This window comes from Seriola dumerili, unplaced genomic scaffold (genome assembly GCF_002260705.1).
Source record: "Seriola dumerili isolate Sdu_G_001 unplaced genomic scaffold, Sdu_1.0 BDQW01000017.1, whole genome shotgun sequence".
Taxonomy (NCBI): domain Eukaryota; kingdom Metazoa; phylum Chordata; class Actinopteri; order Carangiformes; family Carangidae; genus Seriola; species Seriola dumerili.
Genome location: NW_019174272.1, coordinates 13,768,011 through 13,786,007, shown reverse-complemented (window position 1 = coordinate 13,786,007; position 17,997 = coordinate 13,768,011). Strand labels below are relative to the sequence as shown.

Below are 17,997 nucleotides of genomic sequence, written 5' to 3'. Positions count from 1 at the left end.
AAATCACAACATATGTTATGATATGTCAGCATATCACTAAATGTTTAAAATAGCAATAATATTGTAGAAAGGCTTAAGTATAATGATGATATATCATGAGGCCTCTGGTGATTCCCACCCCTAATAAATACATTTGATTTAGTGTGGTTAGACAACAGATACTGTCATATGATCATTCGCTCTAAAAACAATGTATTATTATCCTCTGTGATTATAACTTAAATCCTACAGTCAGAACTGAAGTGGCAACAAGCAAAAAAATATGTATAATATTCCTAATCCCCTTCAAAATTAGTCACACATCAGTATATTTATATGCACTCTCTCCAGAATTCTTTCCATCAAGTCTGACAACTGAACAATGTTACAGATGTTTTGAGGTTAGTATGAATCATTTCATATGACATTAGCATATCTTGTAACGCTATGATAGCAACACCAGGCCCTTCAAATTATCTGCAGCTTGTGGATAGAATAAAATAAAAACTTGAGCTCATGACAACACATCCTGGGCTCATATTCACTGCATAGGCCTATTCCACATTCAGGCTGTTATTAAACTGTTGTTTGTCCACTAACAACAACCTGTTTGACAGAATAAGCACAATCAGAAAAGCAGTCTCCCAACAACACCCTGCCAGTAAACCAGTGTGGACATCATTATCACGTTCCCTCTGAAGCTCACTGCAGTGTTATTCTAATGTGTGATGGGAACATTTGCAGAGACAGGTACTGGGAGAATTAGCCCAAATAACGGCTGTGGACGATGCAGCAGCAGCGGAGCAGCTGAACCGACGCCCGTCTGCTCTCCATAGACGGACAACCACACACGACTTTAAAGGATTTCACAGACTGTCATATGAACAGATGTCTTACCGGCCCCCGCCTCTTCAGAGAGATGTTCTTCCACAGCAGGAGATGGAGCTGGTGCAGAAATCCCATTTTGCCTCCCACTTCTGCTCCAGTGTGTCCTAATTTTACCACATTAGCATACAGGCGGTGGCCTGTGACGAGGTTTAAATAACCGGAGAATCTCTATCCCATCCCCGGGCATCCATGTGCCCGCTCTGTTCCTGTGCTGAGATGTGTCGGCCTTCACTAATAACAAATAATATGACGCTTGTCTCCACAGTTTGTTGGAGAAGAAGAAAGATTATGAGCAGAGACAGGTGCTGGTAGAATTAGGCCACAATGACAGTAAAAAGCGTAACGACACTGTTTGTATTCCGTCTGTCATTCTCCGTGTGTCGGTCCATCACCGGCCAGCGTTTCCCCGGTGTCTGATTAGCTTTATTCCGTATGACAGTACTGAGTTGGAGCAGGTACCAGCGGGAACAGCATCACGTAAAGCGAGCCAGAGTAATGAAAACCACCACTTCCGATCTGCCCTTTCAAAGCAAAAGCCAGAATATTTTGACTAGACACCAAACAGGTCGATTTAAAATATATATATATATTTTTTTTTAATTTTTAATATTCTTTCAAAAAAAATTCCATTAATGGTTATGCAATATTTGCTGTAAATTATGTTTCCTGCCTTCTCCATACTGTCAAAAGTAAACTCTTGGAAAAATACTAAAGCTTTTATTTATCTATTTACTGGGCTGAAAGTATTCAAATTCACATATTGCGTCTGTTTACTGGAATCAGCCTGTAAAATACCAACTTTGTACCCACTCTGTACAGGTTGTTTGTCAGAATGTAAACTGGTTGTTAAATGCATGGAGTCCCACAAAAAATACTGTGGAGATGAACATATTAATTTGTTTAATGGTAGAGATGCATCATGATGTGGGAAAATACATTCACTGAGAACTTTAGAAACACCATACTAATACTGCATAAAGACCCCCTCCGATGAAAATTGAGTTTTTCACCTTGTTAACATCCATTTGGTTTTGTATGGCTCTGTGCTGGGCTGTCCGTTCGCTTCATTCCAGAGAATTTAATATTTCAGTAACACCACGACAGCACTTCTTCAAATTTGGCACAAACATTTACTTGGACTCAAAGATGAACTGTTCAGATTTTGGTGGATGAAGATCAAGGTTCAAGGTCACTGTGACCTCACAAAACATGTTTTTGGCCATAACTCACAAATTCATACACTAATTATGACACAATTTAACTCAAATGTCTACAAGGATAAAATTAAGTGATGACATTTTACATCTAAATGGTCAATGGTCAACTTCACTATGACATCATAATGTTCTGCAAAAACACCGGGAGGCAGTAATTCTAGTTTTATAATATATGATATATATGATATATGATGCGTGAAATAATCATCAACACCATCACTGAGTGTTTCCACCTTGAACTGCAGTGAACCAATGACAGTCTCATAAAAGCAGATTCAGACAGCCAGGGTTTCATATGTGACAAACCTAAGGAACCAATCCTGTCAACTTGTGGGGACAGTGGGCGGGGCTAAATAAACCTGAAACTTTGTCAGTACAGAGAGAGAGAGTGAGCTAGCATTAGTACAACCACTAACACTGTCTCATACACTGACAGTTACAAGCTAACAAACAACATAAACAGATAAAAGATGCTAACTACGCTAACCGTTCTGATCCGTCTGCTAGTCTCTGGTTCTGGTCTCAGACTCCTCATCTGAGTCTGGGTCTGACTGAGGCTCACACATGTGGCTGAGTCTCTCTGCTGTTTCCTCCTCTAACCATCTTCATACCCGCTGCTCTTTCACCTGTCCACCTGGAGCCAGCAGGTGGTGGGTGGGGCTCAAGGTCTGATCCAGATGTCTCAGTCAGGATGTAAGAGTAGATGTGCTTCCATTTTTTTTTTTTTTTTTTACTTTTTATGTGTGAAAACCATACCAACCTGTCTTTGCTCTCAAAACAGCCGCAGTTCTTCTTGCCATGGATTGCAAAGGATATTGGAAATGTTTCTTTGGGATTCTGCTCCATGTTGACCAGGGCTGTAGTGTTATTTGCTCAAGAAGCGTAGCGCAGCTATGACATATGCATTGGTTTGTTAGGTTGTGTATCATTAATTTACACAAAGAATCAAGGATGAAATGCTCATAAAAACTTGTTAGAAAAATAACTGAAAACAATTTGCCTTTTTAAAATAGTAAGACACTGAATCTCAACAAGTTAAACTAATGGGCTAAAACTACACTGCTCAAAAAATGTAAGGGAACATTTAAATCACATATCGGATTTTGATGAATGAATGATTCAAGTTGAAAATCTTTACTGATGTACATTGTATAATTTGTTGAGAACAAAATGACATAACAGCGGGACTGGATTCATAATCACACCGAAAATCAAAGTGAAAAATTGAAATCACAGGCTGATCCAACTTGTGTGAATTTCATCACAGCAACTCATAATGTGACTCAGTAGTGTGTATGGCCCCCACGGACCTGTATGAGGGCCAGACAATGGTATCGGTGCCTTCATCATTCAGGAACTGCCTACACACTTTGGGCTCATGAGGCCAGGTGTTGTCCTGCACCTGGAGGAACCCAGGGCCCACTGCACCAGCAGTGACAAGGACACTAGCAAAACACAAAACTAGAGAAGAATCAGTCAGGAAGGATCAGGAGAGAGCAACTGTCTGTGGCCACCACATGCAAAACCATTCCTTTTTCACAATCACTTGAGCTTCCTAAATGGACAGATTGATATCCCTGAAGTTTAACTGACTTGGTGTTAAACTATGATGATTAAGTGTTCCCTTCATTTTTTTGTGCAGTGTATAAACACAGGATGGATGACTGGTCTACTCAAACTAATTAGTGCTCATCAGTTCAGAAAACTTGTTTAAAAAAAAAGAAAATCACTGAACACTTCACAGGATACAGCAAATACTTCACAAATACTGCCAGAGGGGATCCAGTTCAACTGGTTTTGCCTTTGCTACCCTTGTCTGAGTGTCCTCAGCTCGGTGGTGCTCAGCCAAGTCCTGACATGACACATGGCACACTTGAATTTGTGATAGGTTGGATGTTATCGTCAAGTGCGTGTGGCTGAAGACCCTCTCGCATTCTGCTGTACTGCATGGAATCAATAAGGTACAATTCATCAGTGACAAGTCTCTGAACGCGTTCAGAGTGGATGGGTGAGGACGGTGGAATTTAACACACAGGTTAGTACTGCAACTGTCTCTGTATCCTGGAGGTAGAGGGTCTGGCCAGGATTCACTGTCCAGGACTCTTGTTTGTTCAAGCAGCTGAGTGTACTCCATCTGTGAGCGAACATCATTGGCTCTGAACATTTGATTCCAGATGTTGCTAATTACACTTGTCAAAAACTGTTGCAAATTGATGCACACAATTTTGGCATTGTCAATTAACTCCACCATCTCAGGCTACCTCTGGCTGCTGCTATGTTGGCCTCAAGAGTTTTGGTACCCGGTGATTCTTTGATTTGTTCAATGACTTGTATGCTTCTCCGTTTTTCCATGTATGTGGTGGCGATATTGTGCTTTTGTCAGCACTCAGACAGAAGAGCCAATTCGTTTAGGATGTTGTACATGATGGCCAAATCGCTGACGAACTACTTGGAGCACAGTTTTCTCTGCAAGCCATCATACATTTTCCTGTCACTGTGGGTTTTACGTTCACTTGACATGCCAAGTGTGTTCCACACTGCAACCACTGTGCAGAACAAGCTGGCCACCCACTGTGTATCCAGAACGCGCCCTATTTTGCTTTGTTCGAGGTGAAGCTTTTGAGGTGATCTGCTGTAGAGGCTGCTGTATATAGTTTGGAAGTGGTTCATGCCTGCTACATCTGAGACACAGTCACCCACTCCAGCTCAACTCTATGATTTAGAGAGTGCCACATCATGATGCTTCGGTAAAGGTTAGAGACACTTGACACTTCTCTCTCCCATTCTTTCCCTGAGGGATCGTTGCCTTCTCTTCTCTCTGTGATGCTCTCTCTCTCCTTCACTTATTCTTTGGTGTAGTAGAATAATACGTGAATTAGTAGCCAGTTGTAAAAGGATGAATGTCACAGCCATAGATAATCTTTTTTTAGGCTACCATATTTCCTCAATAAATTTCCAGTAGTCAAATACAATCCGGGTCTTGAATACGTTCTCAACATGAATTAATAAAGTTTGGTGCCAAATAATGGCCAGAGAAAAACCACTGTGACAAACTCCTGATGGCTGTCATATTATTTGCATGCCAACTAAGCATAATGTGTATTTTCATCCCTTTCATTGAATAAATTCAACAGTGTAATCATGCTATCTTCAACAGTGGCACAGTGCCTGTAGAATGTGTTTAAGTTTCAGCCAAACTGTATTAGTTAACGTACAAGCGCCACAAGTTGGCAGTTGCCACATTTCAAGTGCAGTATGGAAACCTTGCAAGTCAGTGACTTTTCCACAACACCTTCCAGCTCCGAAAGCCTTGTTAAGAAATGAAGTATTTCTGTCCACTGAAATGTTTGGGGGTTTTTAATTTGAAAGGGATACAGGAAGTATTGTGTTTGTATTGACAACATAATATAGTAACTTTAACAGGGAAAATGGAAACAGTTGATGTCAATAAAGACCAGTCACTATTTGAGGGAATTGTATTCATGAAAATGAATAAGAAAACAGCAACATTAACGTTACGTTTGAAATGCTAGTTTCAGTTAGCATTAGCCTAGAAGAAGCCAATCCCTTAGGTGGTCTGAGGCATGGGCCTGGTGCCAAGTAAGTTTTTAATTATGATTGAATTACATCATTATGTACTTTTAGTTACCTTTTAAGCTCTTTCAAAAAAATAAATGGATATTTTGCTGACTTAGCCCAGGGGTCGGCAACCTTTACTGTCAAAAGAGTCATTTTTGCCCCCTCTCCCACCAAATAAAATTTGTCTGGAGCTGCAAAACATATTTGGCCCTTAAAATGAAGATAACACAGCCTATAAATTTTTATTTATAGTTATACTATATATAGTGCCTACAAAGAACTATAGTTTATGTTGCATTCACAAAATTATAGAACTACATTAAAGAAAACTGTTACATTGTATTTATATTTATCTATTTTTACATTTTATTTATTTATTTTTAATTATGAATGGTTGCTCTGACATTTTAATGAACGATTCTTTCATGTATTTTCCATCCATCAATGGCTTTCCAAGCCTTACTATCTCCTGGGCTGGCACAAAACTAGCAGGAGTAGTTGAGTTTGGAGACTTGATCCACTTCTTGAAAGTATGATGATATATTTGCTCCGCTCAGCTATCAGCAACAGATGTGAAATTGCTCTTTTTCACGCTGCTCCAGCTTGGTACTTTTCAGCAAATGCTGTGTGCTCGTTCTGGAAATGTCTCTCAACATTCCATTTTTTGTTGTTTGCTAATTTCTCACCATATATCAAGCATACAGGTAAGCCAGCATCGTTGGCAATAAAAGCAAATGAATCTGTCCACACAGAATTAAGCACTTTATTTTCCTCTTAGAATTTTCTTCTTTTGGATTTATCCATGATTAACTTACCCAGGGCGGGGGTCAGAAACTCAAGACTAGCCACCTGCAAGGAAGTGCGCCGGGCTGTGGACGTAGGATGTGTAGGATGTTTAGGATATTTTAGTTGAGGAAATATTAAAACGTTTTATTTAATTTCAGTGTCACAGTATCAGATAAGACGTGTTCCCTTTGAAAGATTGTCCACTGCACAACAAAATAAATAAAAAAAATAAAAAAATACAGTTACTTCCATGTTATTTTTTGTCAAAGCTTCAGGGAGCCACTGCAGAAGGGCTGAAGAGCTGTGGGTTGCAGACCAGTCAACCAGTGGTGGCTGCTGGTCTTATAAGGAGGGGAAGCTCATTTTCGGCCTACATCATAAAATGTGTCCATTTATTTATATGTAAATTTGCAGTGACAGAAGAGAGTCGCCAAACACAATGCTGAGGATCAGTAACGTCTCCAGATCAACTCCGAACAACAGAATTAAAAACTTGAAAAATGCTCCGGTGGATGCTTATACTTCGCTGATTCGCTCATTTCGCTGTCAATCAAAAAGGGACTCAGCCTCAGACAGATCATCCAATCATCATGCAGAAGCTGAGCATCCGGGCCAGCCCACTGCCCCATAGACCCCCAGAGACGCTGAGCGTCCGATGGGCGGGACAAAGCCCAGCATTTATCCAATGACCGTCTAGTTTCGCTGCAGTGGAACAACCCACTCTGTGCTTCCCCATTGAAGTCAGTAGACGCTTGGCGTCTACACTGTGTAAAGCACTGTGGCGCTGCGGGGATGAATGAGAAGGAAGTTGTGTCGGTTACCTGTGATAAGTAGCTGATTCTGAACAAAAGATGAACGTGTTCTAGCGCATATTTAGTCAATGAAATGTACACACAACAGAACATATTTGACCACTTATTTTGTTGACATTTTAGGGGAAGCTGCTTCCCTTGCAGTCTTAGAGCAATCGCCACTGCAGTCAACATATGTAGTCTAGGGAAAAGATGATTGAATTCCCTGTGCTGCTTAAAGGTTACTGGCAGCTACTGCAAATTTTAAGGTATAATGTTTTCATTACATGGTACTCAATGCATAAGTTGACATTGTGAATCAACCAGCACACTTTAAATATCAATATAAAGATTATTCATTCACACCATTATTGACTGGTATGCAGAAAACATTCTCCACACCATAACACCACCACCACCAGCCTGGACCGTTGACACAAGGCAGGTTGGGTCCATGGATTCAGACTCTGACTCTACCATCTGTGTTTAAATTCCAGATGAGCAGTTTGAGAAACACTCAGACTTCAAACCAGCCTTTCTGACACCAGCAACGATGACCATGGTCAAAGTAACCGAGATCACATTTTTCCTCATTCTGATGTTGATGCGTACATGAACTGAAGCTCCTGACCTGTATTGATTGTATGCACTGTACTGCTGCCACATGATTGGCTGATGGGATAATTTCATAAACAGGTGTACAGGTGTTCTTAATAAAGTGACTGGTGAGTGCATGCTGATGTTTGCATCGCATGAAGGCCTTCTGTGTTCTTAGCATTTATACCAATATTTATCTGGTACTGGCTTCTTCTTGTTGTGCCTAATAACCAGTATTAAAGCTTTTTTTTGGTTATACACAAATATATATACATATATAATATAATATGGGCAGGAATATTTTTACACAACAATGTGTCTCCATGTCTGTGTTTGGCCCTTTCCTGTTTCAACATGACAATGTCCCTGTCCTCAAAGCCAGCTCCATAAAGCTGGTGTAGAAGAAATAAACTGGCCTGGATAGAGCCCTGACCTCAACCCTATTCCACACTTTTCAGATGAATACTGACTGAGAGCCAGACCAGTATCAGTGTGAGAAATCAGTAATATTTTTGTGGCTGAATGGGAGCAAATCCCTGCTGCAAGATTTAAAGATCTGCAGGAGAGCTAAAAACCAGAAGAGTGCGAGTCTGTTATGGCAGCTTATATTAATGCCCATGGTTTGGGAATGTTCGAGTGTCCACATACTTTTGGGCATGTAGTGTATCTGAGGTGTTTATTACAAGATAGCAGATAACACATTTTCTGTCTGAAGTTAGCATCTTCTTGTAGATCTTTAGAACCCACATCAGAGCCACATGATGGAGAAACAGGAGAAAGAAAAGAGCAAATAGGTTGGCACCGATTATTTTACAAAATGTCAATTTTACAGTCCATTTTGCTACAGACCACAGAGAGACAGTGTCAAATACAGCAGTTTACTGCAGAGCCCAAGGGCACTGCATAAACTTCAATGTCAACTAGTTCAGGTGTGCATGTTTTTTCACAGTCAGTATAATCAAACTTGACTTCTTTAGCCACCAAAAAATAAATAAAGGATTCTACAGAGCCCCTGAAGTCCAAAATGATGATCATCATGTTGTGAAAAATTGTTTAAATTTTTAAAATAGAATTAATAATAACTGTTATCTAAATAAATAATATGTCTAGCCATCCATCCATATTCTGCTGCTTATCTGGTGTGGCAGCAGGTTTCTCTCGCCAGCAATGTGTTCCAGCTCCTCCTCGAGGACCCTGTGGCAATCCCAGGCCAGATGAGACATATAGTCTGTCCAGTGTGTTCCTGGTCTCAACACACTGCAACTTAACAAAACACAAACAGTCAGAAAACATCTTCATCAATTTGACAACACGTGCTGTAAATTCTCACAACACAACGGGTTTCTCTGGTGGCTCCCCCGGCGGCTCCCCCAGTGGAGCGCTTACATCGCTAATATTGCTAATATGGCTAATATTGCTAATATTGATAATATCAAACTTACCCATAAATGCCTAACAAAACAGGCATCATTTTAAACTGAAGTTAAAACAGTTTAACAGTGGTGCAATCATCAGGTGAAATTCGAAATTTGTCCAAATCTTTGATTTATGACCTATTGCTGGGAAAACTCATCATCCTATTAGTGAGAATTAGCAAATGTTGGCATGCTAACAAGCTAAAATAAAATGGTGAACATGGCAAAAATATACCTGCTTAAAATTAGCATCTTAGCATTGTCACTGTGAGCCTGTTATCAGCCTAAGTACAGCCTCACAAAGCTGCTCGCAGCAAGCTGACAGCAGATACATGTTATTGTAGTAATGCTTGTGCTCTGTGCTGGTTGTATGTGTCTTCCTGTTGAGCTGTCATCATCATCATCATCATCATCATCATCATCATCAACATGCGGCTCTTCGGCCTTGGTGGCTCCCTGAAGCTTTGACAAAAAATAACATGGAAGTAAATATTTATTTATAATTAATTTTTTTAATTTTATTTTTATGCATTTATTTTTATCTTGGAGTTCGAGGTGATAGTGTGACACTGAAATAAAAAAATGTTTATATATTTCGTCAACTAAAATATGTGTTACATCCTACTACGTCCACAGCCTGGCGCCTTTCCCTGCAGGTGGCTAGTCTTGAGTCTCTGACCTATGCCCTTGGTAAACTAACCATGGATAAATCCAAAAAAAAGAAATTCTCAGAGGAAAATAGACAAAATGATGAACAAAAATAGAAAACAAGTATACAAACATGACAATATGGGTGAAAATGGGACATAAGCTTCAAAAGCTTGTGAGTAGGGGCCCAGTCACGGCATGTACAAAATACAACTTCAGCCACAAAATACCTGAATGCTAAAACCTAAAAGCCTAAAAAGAATTACTAAATGGTCGAGAACATCTGTCCCATCAGTCCTTATATCTATTTGCTAAGGCAAGATCAGCAATAAATGGTAGATAGAAATAATGCTAAAATAAATGCTCAGTAGAGTAAGCAGTTCTGAAGACCCCAGCCTTTCAGGATTTAGGCAAGTTTAAACATATTTTAGTAGCAACTGCTGCTTTAAGTTCTTTTGAAGAGCAGATAGAGATAGTGACTTTTTAGAGTGTTATGAGGCTCATTCACACCTGTGGACCTCTGAAGCCACACTGAAACTCTGCAGTTAAGTTCATGTTTCAAGTTCATTGGAATAAGGTCATTTAGGTTAAATACAACATGATACATTATACAAGCACTGTGAAAGATATCACATTCAGTAAGCTTCAAGAAACTGTAGCAGTGGAAAAGAGCGTCAGTGGGAGCGTTTACTGCAGACCATGATATTATACATATGACTTTTTTCTGTTCAATCTGTAGTTTCTCCAGATAACTAGTGTTGCGTGCCTCTGTGTTATAGTGTCTCTGTGTATGTTGGTATGACCTGCTCTACCCTCCCCTCTCCTCCAGCAGGTGATTTGGCACGGCTGTCCCTGTTCCCCAATCAGCAGCTGGGGCTCAAATGCCGTAGGAGGAGGCTTGGCCGGGGCCATTGTGTGCCATTTGTCCCGAGAGAGAGAGAGAGAGAGAGAGAGAGAGAGAGAGAGAGAGAGAGAGCTGTGTGGAGCTGTGTTTGTCGTTACGTCAGATAGTGATAAATATATATATATATCGTTACAGTTTTCCCGTGCTGTGAATAAAACTCCTCCTTATTTATTACTGGAATCTGGTTCCTGTTCTTTTTCACTGTTGCTTCCCTCTATCCCTAGACTCTTTCTGGGAACGTACCACTAGGATAAGTATTACACCATATAATATTACAGTTATTTATATGAGGCTCAAATAAGGGCTGATATAATGTTTGTAGAAAATGCCTCAAATTAGAAAATAAACCAACATATTTGGACTTTTTCATCAACTCATCAATATGGACCTTAAAGTTTAAAAATTCATCAGTGTGATCCCTCAGGAATTCGGTGGACTTCACTCTCCACCATTTATTCTAATACGAACATGTTCAACATTATATTGACCTCTGTTGGAACAAAAACAATGAAGTTTGTCTTGCTTATATTAAATGATATCTTATTGCATTTAAACTATGTATCCACCTTAACCAGTTCCTCATTTAGGTTATTTTGTAGTGCACATACATCTGAGTGATCTGCAAATAAAACCTTATGTAGAGTGCTGGAGGAGGTCACAAAATCATTTCTATACAGAATAAAAAGCAGCAGCATGTATAATCGTTGATGCATACATACTGCTTCCTGTCATACATGTAGCTACTGAACCATCTGAGTGCTCGACCTCTGACACCATAATGCTGTCCCCCTAAAAACAAACATGAAATTAATGAACACAGCCTGTGTTCTTTAGTTTATGGTTCCGTTGTGACCTGTGGTACTTATGATATATCTGGGATATTCTGATGATATTCTCAATCAATTTATTAATAATTAATTCATTCATTCATTAGTTAATTTTACCTCAATTAAATGACTGTCTGTGGAAAACATTTGTAACTCAGAATAACTGTTATAATTTCAATTTTGGGCACAGGGAAGATTTCAGTCCAGATGTTGTGCTTATTTAAACAGCTTTCAGAGGCTTTAGTGCAAATTTGAAACATTTCCAAGCGGAGATTATCTCCCCAGTGCTGTAAAACCAACACAGAGGGCTGGAGGAGACATGTCTGTCTCTGTCAGGGTCACATGCAAGTTGAATGAAAATTCTGCTGGTGCTGCTGTTGCATTAATTATATGAAGAATAAAATATATTATTTATCTGTGTCATTCATCTGGCAAGTTTATCAAGATAAGAAAGTGACAGGGTATGTGTGGTGTGTGTGTGTGTGTGTGTGTGTGTGTGTCGCAGACGCGAAGAAAACATGTGAACTCCACGCAGAAAGGCTCCAGCTCTCTGGCAGATTTGAACCCAGTTATTGCTATTGATTAATATTACTTAAAACTGAACATGCAAATGCAAACTGACGCGCAGAGTGGATATATCAATAACTTCACAATTAAAGAGTACAATTATTTCCTGCCACACAGGGGATCATTCCTTCATAAGGTGAGGGTTAGGAGGAGGATTTGAATCTTGATACAATGTTATTCAGAGTAGAACTGCCACCTTATCAAATGCGTTACACACAAGAAAAGTGTCAATAATATTTGGAGATTGTGCTCTAGAAAACAAGATATCTGGCCCTGCCCATAATGTTTAGTCTGCACAGATCTAAAGAACATCTATTTAACCTTTGTTTCCATTAACGATCAAGAATAATTGGCTAATTGTTTTACACACAGTCAGAGCTAATTTATTGCAAGATATTCTTTATTTCATTTCCAGATTAAATAACATTCAATTTAATATCGTACAAGTTACTGCATCATTCAGGAGGGAGACACTCGTCATGAGAAATACTAAAATACCATTAAAGAAATCACTGTGTTCATTGTGATTGATGTTATATGCCATAAAGGTAGTCAAATAGCTGTGGATTTTAAAAATTATGTGTTAATGGACTAAAAGAACAATCCTTGGTGGTTGTACAGCAGCAATGTGACATCATAAAGGTGGATCAGTGTTCATCTGCGTCATCAAAGGCCACACCAGTCGCCTGCAGCTTTCTGCAGGAAAGATGAAACAGTTGTTGCTTTACGTTCACAGTGAATCATGTGGATACTGACAAAAGTTCATGAGAGATATACTTTACTTTTTAGCTCCTGGGTTGATGAGTGAAGCCCCTGGAAGTCGTCTCTTCACAGTCACTGACGGAGCACTCTGCTGCTGCCGCGGCTCAAACTCTGAAGAAATAAATCATCATCTCTGTAAGATGCTGAACAACTCCATAAGCAATTCACCACATTTACAATATGGCACTGAAGATCCTGGATTCTGATTGGTTGGAAGGTGTGAATCTCGACACCTACAGACAGGTGACCAACATACAGTGTCTTAGTTAAGTGCTGGGCCACCATGTGCTCCTCTGCATTGATTCCCCTCCTCTCTGAACTCTACTGGAGGATGAACCGTTCTTCCTAAAGATATTCCCTCATTTATTGTTGTGATGATGATGGTGCAGAGCACTGTCCAACACATCCGTCCAAAATCTCCCATAAATGTTTAACTGGGTTGAGATCTGGTGACTGTGAAGGTCACAGCATATGATCCACATCAATTTCATACTCAGCTATTCATAAGAATTGGACTTCTACGGAGGCCCGAGCTAATGTTGCCTGTTTCAATCAGAGACTCGGGCAGTTTGAGATAAGTAAGGACTTTTTTGAACCGTCAATCATGTAAAGCTAAACTAGTGGAGTCCCAGAATAAAAATATAGAGTTGGAAATGAGCAGAATAGAAGAAAGGAGAAAGGAGTCACACCCCACTCTTTAGAAATATTACAATATGGAGAACATTTAGCTCAGTCTCTGATGAAGAAGATAAAACCTATGTTGATGTTTTGTGTGAATGTTCACATTTTTGTGCATTTTTAAGCGTCCATATCAACACTGGAGTCAGTTACCGTGGTAACTTACTAACCTGCTCCCTGGCAGGTTTTCTTCAACAAGCCCTGAGTTTTTGTGTGTCTCCACCCTCCTGCTGCGACTTAAGAAGTTTCTGACACGAAAAGTCAGTTTCCTCATTCATACTGTCTACGTTAAAGTGCAGATCGGAGACATTCATTTAAAGAAGTTTATGTTGGGAGAAGATTAGATTGTTAACTAAGACCTGTCTTAATGAACATGATCTCTTTTATGATGGATCAGTCAGTGTGAGGACAGAGACAGAGATCTGATATTCAGATATTACAAATGGAGGCTTCATCCTCAGATCAAATTAAAAATCTGCACTGTCCGTCTTTATAACTCTGAGACATTAAGACACCTGTCATATTGTCAATCTCTTCCTCTGCACTGAAACAACTACTATGCATTCATCACTATCACTAAATCCATTCAGATTTACTAGCATTATAAACCAGCAGCAGGTGAAGCGGTGGAGACTCCATACCTGTCCTCCGTCTGTCTGTTCCTCCATTATTTACATTCTTTTAGTTCTGAAGTAAAAAAAAATCAAAAACGGTTTCTTATAAAAATATTCCAAGATATGAATATTGTCATCCGAAGTTTGTTTACACAAGACGTGCAGAATGTTGCGTTGCCATGGTAGTTGGTGGCAAGCTGACCAACCAGAGCACACTGGGCTCCAGAGGGAGGAGGGGGGCCTTAAAGAGCCCTGAGCTCTACCAGATCGTTTCAGACAGAGGGTGAAGAGAGTACAGTATAAAATGTACAGCAGAAGAAAACTAATGTTTTCTCAGAACATTAAATCTTGTAAATCTTTTTTTAGTCCACACCAAGAATGAAATGATGAACACTAAGAATGGTCACAATAAGTCCTCTTTAAGTGAGGTTTTGCATACAGGCTGCAGATAGTCTGAAACTGTTTTAACAGCATTTCAGTAAATGTATATACATTCACTACGTGTTGGAATATAGTCATTAAATGCTGTTGAGCAAGATGTAAAATAAATGTCTGAAAATTTACACTACACTAAATAAAATGTGGAAATATAAAGAGAAATAAATAAAACAATAAAATTGGCTTTTACCTATTGCTTTTGCTTTTATCATATTGTTTTTGCTTTTACCTATTGCTTTTGCCTTTTCCATTGGAAGTAGATGGGTCTGCCTGCAGGTGGGCAGGCTGCGATACTTGCAGTTACACCCACTTCATGTTACATCCTACAGCTGGTTACATCCTGCCTCCCAGTACACACCCATGCTAACTAGCTGTAGCTGCAGTGTTGGACCACTGAATAAGTTTTAAAAACACACATTTACTAACCGGAGGATCTCATTCAGAGATTCAACTAAACATACCTGTTGGATGCCATTGGTGATTTTTCATTGGACTGACTGGCAGAGGTCTAACTGGAGGGACGGACAAAACACACTGAGCATTGATTTCAAAGTGACAGCTGGTTACATAAATGCATAAGTTCCTATAAACTCAAACCCCACACTCTCTGTGAAACAACTGCAATAAGTCACAGAAACAAAGTACATTTACTGTCCAGCTGAGAGAGAGTGTTGGCCATCCTGAACAACAGCTCCCTCAGTTCCTCTGTAGCCTGGGGGCTTTCCAGCCTGGACAGGGTCACACTCAGGTCCCCTGGATTGGAGCCCACCTGGAGCTCCACCCTGGAGTCATGAACCACAACAGACACGTCCCCACTACTACAAGCCGACCTGAGGAGAAAGACAGGAACATTCAGCCTCAGTTACCTAAAGATGACTCTTTAATCCATACAGTCTCTGGCATGGGAGCTGCTCGGTCTCATTACAAAGGATGTTCTGCTGCTGCTGACCACTGAACTCTAGTAACTTCCCAGAACGTTACACAAAGGGGTTTTAAAGGAAACCGGGTTGTAATCTTACCTGAGTTTTAGAGCATAATCTTCTGTAGATTTCAAGGCAAACCTCTGTTTCTAAACAGACAGGTACAGTTACAACCAATGTCACAGCAGGTACAGAGTGAAAATCATGAGGGGTCTGCAGGTGAAACTTACAAACTGGTTCAGCGTGCCCTCAGTGTACTCTGTGCTCCAAACATCAGCAGCATCTGTCAAACTGCAGCAGATGAACAAAAACATAATGATGACAATAGTTAAAATCCCACTTGGTCACATGTCCTTACAAAGGGGGGGGCAAATTGGCATTAAAAATGCACATCTACAACCTAATTCATTACATGGTCTCAGGTGTGTGTCCTGGTTGTTCCAAACTTCTTCCATTTAAGAATTATGGAGGGACTACACCTTCATGGTCATTCCAGATCTGGCATTTTGATGGTATGAGTCACAGACACAGGGGAGATACATGCCCTCTTAAGTTACAGTGCTTTGAGCGCTCAGGGCCACCGTACATGTCCAATCAACTGGGTTTACCACAGGTGGACTCCTATCAAGGGGTAGAAACATCTCACAGATGATCCAGAGAAATGGAAGAACCTGAGCCAAACTTCAAATAGCGCAGCAAAGTGTCTGAATACTTATGTCAGCGTGATATTTCAGTTTTTCCTTTTTTCTAATTTTGAAAAAAAATTCTAAAATTCTGTTTTCACTTTGTCATTATAGGCCATTGAGTCCAGATTGATGAATACTCTGTAGAATAATGATAATAAACCGACACAAAAACAACAGAACCCATGTAATAAAGAAGGCATTAACATTTTGAATAAGTTACATTTTCTCCATAAGGTTTAAAGTGGCTATGCCTTCAGAAAAGGATCGTCTATTGAAGGGACATTGGTTGGTTCATATTAGTGTGTACACCCCTGAACTGACTCAGTGAGCCAATATAGTGTTTTCTAGTTTAATTACCGTCACAAGAAAACTGATTTTAGGGATCACTTTTCTATAGGCCTACACTCTACTTACCACCAAATACGTTTGGAGATTGATTGATCGATTGATTGAACACTATAAATCCGACTCCACGTTTCTGCATTATGTGAGCATTTTATGCTACTTGGTGGAGTTGTGTTAAGCTGTCCTCATCAGAGGGGGACAATAATTCAGTTTAACACCAGGCTTTATTTTAAATTCTAACACAGCAGTTATTTTCATGTTAAGTATAATAAACTGTCGGATTTTAAATGGACATTGGCTCGAGGTTCTCTCCGTTCAGTAGTGAACGATTTAAGTCAATTTCCTGTGTATTTTAAGACAAGAGTTGACTCACCAAACAGAAAAGATTCCGTTCTTTCTGTGAGTATAGCAAAGAAATTTAGACTGGCTCTTTTTATCTAACACAGTGTAGTATGACGGCTGGTTCACATCCATGTTCACTTCTAACAAACAACAGAGCAGAGAGCACAACAAAACAAAACCTGTCGTCGTCTTCTTCTTCTCCTTCGACTGCTTCGTTTTCTTCTTCGTTGGGCTTTTAATGGCTGTTGGCAAACGAGCCTAACGCATAACTGCCACCTACTGGACTAATGTGTGGAAGAAAAGAAAAGAAAAGAAAAAAGAAAAGAAAAGAAAAGAAAAGAAAAGGAAAAGAAAAGAAAAGAAAAGAAAATTATTAAATTCTCTCTTCATCACCACAAGACTAACAATTTTCATAACCAGAATCATATATCACAATATCTACAGGATGTTTATTATGTAGGGCGGTGCAGAGAGTCTGTAACAATGACTGTACAAAAAGAACAATTACATTTAATGAGCAGTGAGGAGGCAACAAAATGAACTGATAAACAAAAGATCTGCTATCACCATCAAAAATGTATTGTTAACATAATATCAGTATTTCAATTTTTTAAATATCACGTCACCCATGAAGCAGTTTACCTTTAAAACTCAGAGATTCAGCGACGCTCTTCAGTGACACAGGACAGGACGTCTCCAGCAGCTGGGAGCTGAGCTGTCTAACATTTCCTCAGCTTGTTTCTCTGATAACTTCAGATCCAGACGTCCGACGACTAAAATCCTTCATCTGGTTCAAATACAGAGCTGGAAACCACCAAGGTGTCAAAAGTGTATGTGGCTTAAAACTAGATAAAAGTCAATGTTGAACTTCTGTCAGACAAACACACTGACACATGATCATAGAGGATATGATGTCACTGACAGGCGACCAATGAAACGTTACCATGATTAAAATCACAGATTTCTCTGGTTGGAGAATTGATGGAAACATCTGTGATAATGTAAGAACTCAAC

The 17,997-nt window shown here is 39.7% G+C and overlaps 2 protein-coding genes across 4 annotated transcripts in view; both read right to left on the bottom strand.

The window, feature by feature from the left end:
* abca2 (ATP binding cassette subfamily A member 2) overlaps positions 1-942 on the bottom strand; it is a 116,635-nt gene extending 115,693 nt beyond the window's left edge. The window contains exon 1 of the mRNA XM_022753053.1: positions 877-942. Within this exon, the coding sequence (XP_022608774.1) occupies positions 877-942 (66 nt within the window). The remainder of the gene's footprint in view (positions 1-876) is intronic.
* Positions 943-12,586: 11,644 nt separating this feature from the next.
* paxx (PAXX, non-homologous end joining factor) lies at positions 12,587-17,661 on the bottom strand. 3 transcript variants are annotated; one of them, XM_022759185.1, is made up of 8 exons: positions 17,626-17,661; positions 17,015-17,267; positions 15,841-15,901; positions 15,710-15,759; positions 15,336-15,520; positions 15,152-15,202; positions 12,981-13,071; positions 12,587-12,894 (listed from the first exon to the last, which is right to left on the bottom strand). In XM_022759185.1, the coding sequence occupies exons 2-8, from the start codon at positions 17,113-17,115 to the stop codon at positions 12,846-12,848; spliced, it is 588 nt and encodes a 195-aa protein (XP_022614906.1). In that variant the 5' UTR covers positions 17,116-17,267; positions 17,626-17,661; the 3' UTR covers positions 12,587-12,845. The 3 variants fall into 3 exon arrangements, with proteins under 3 accessions (XP_022614906.1, XP_022614914.1, XP_022614923.1); XM_022759193.1 differs by having other exon boundaries at positions 15,342-15,520; XM_022759202.1 differs by having other exon boundaries at positions 15,710-15,753.
* Positions 17,662-17,997: the final 336 nt, after the last annotated feature.

Excerpts from the sequence above, each read along its gene's own strand:
- paxx (XM_022759185.1), bottom strand. The coding sequence starts at position 17,115 with ATGGATGTGAACCAGCCGTCATACTACACTGTGTTAGATAAAAAGAGC. Across the intron at positions 15,203-15,335 it reads CTCTCAGCTGGACAGTAAAT|TTAGACCTCTGCCAGTCAGT; the intron begins GTACTTTGTTTC and ends CCGTCCCTCCAG. Across the intron at positions 12,895-12,980 it reads ATCAACCCAGGAGCTAAAAA|AAAGCTGCAGGCGACTGGTG; the intron begins GTAAAGTATATC and ends TCTTTCCTGCAG.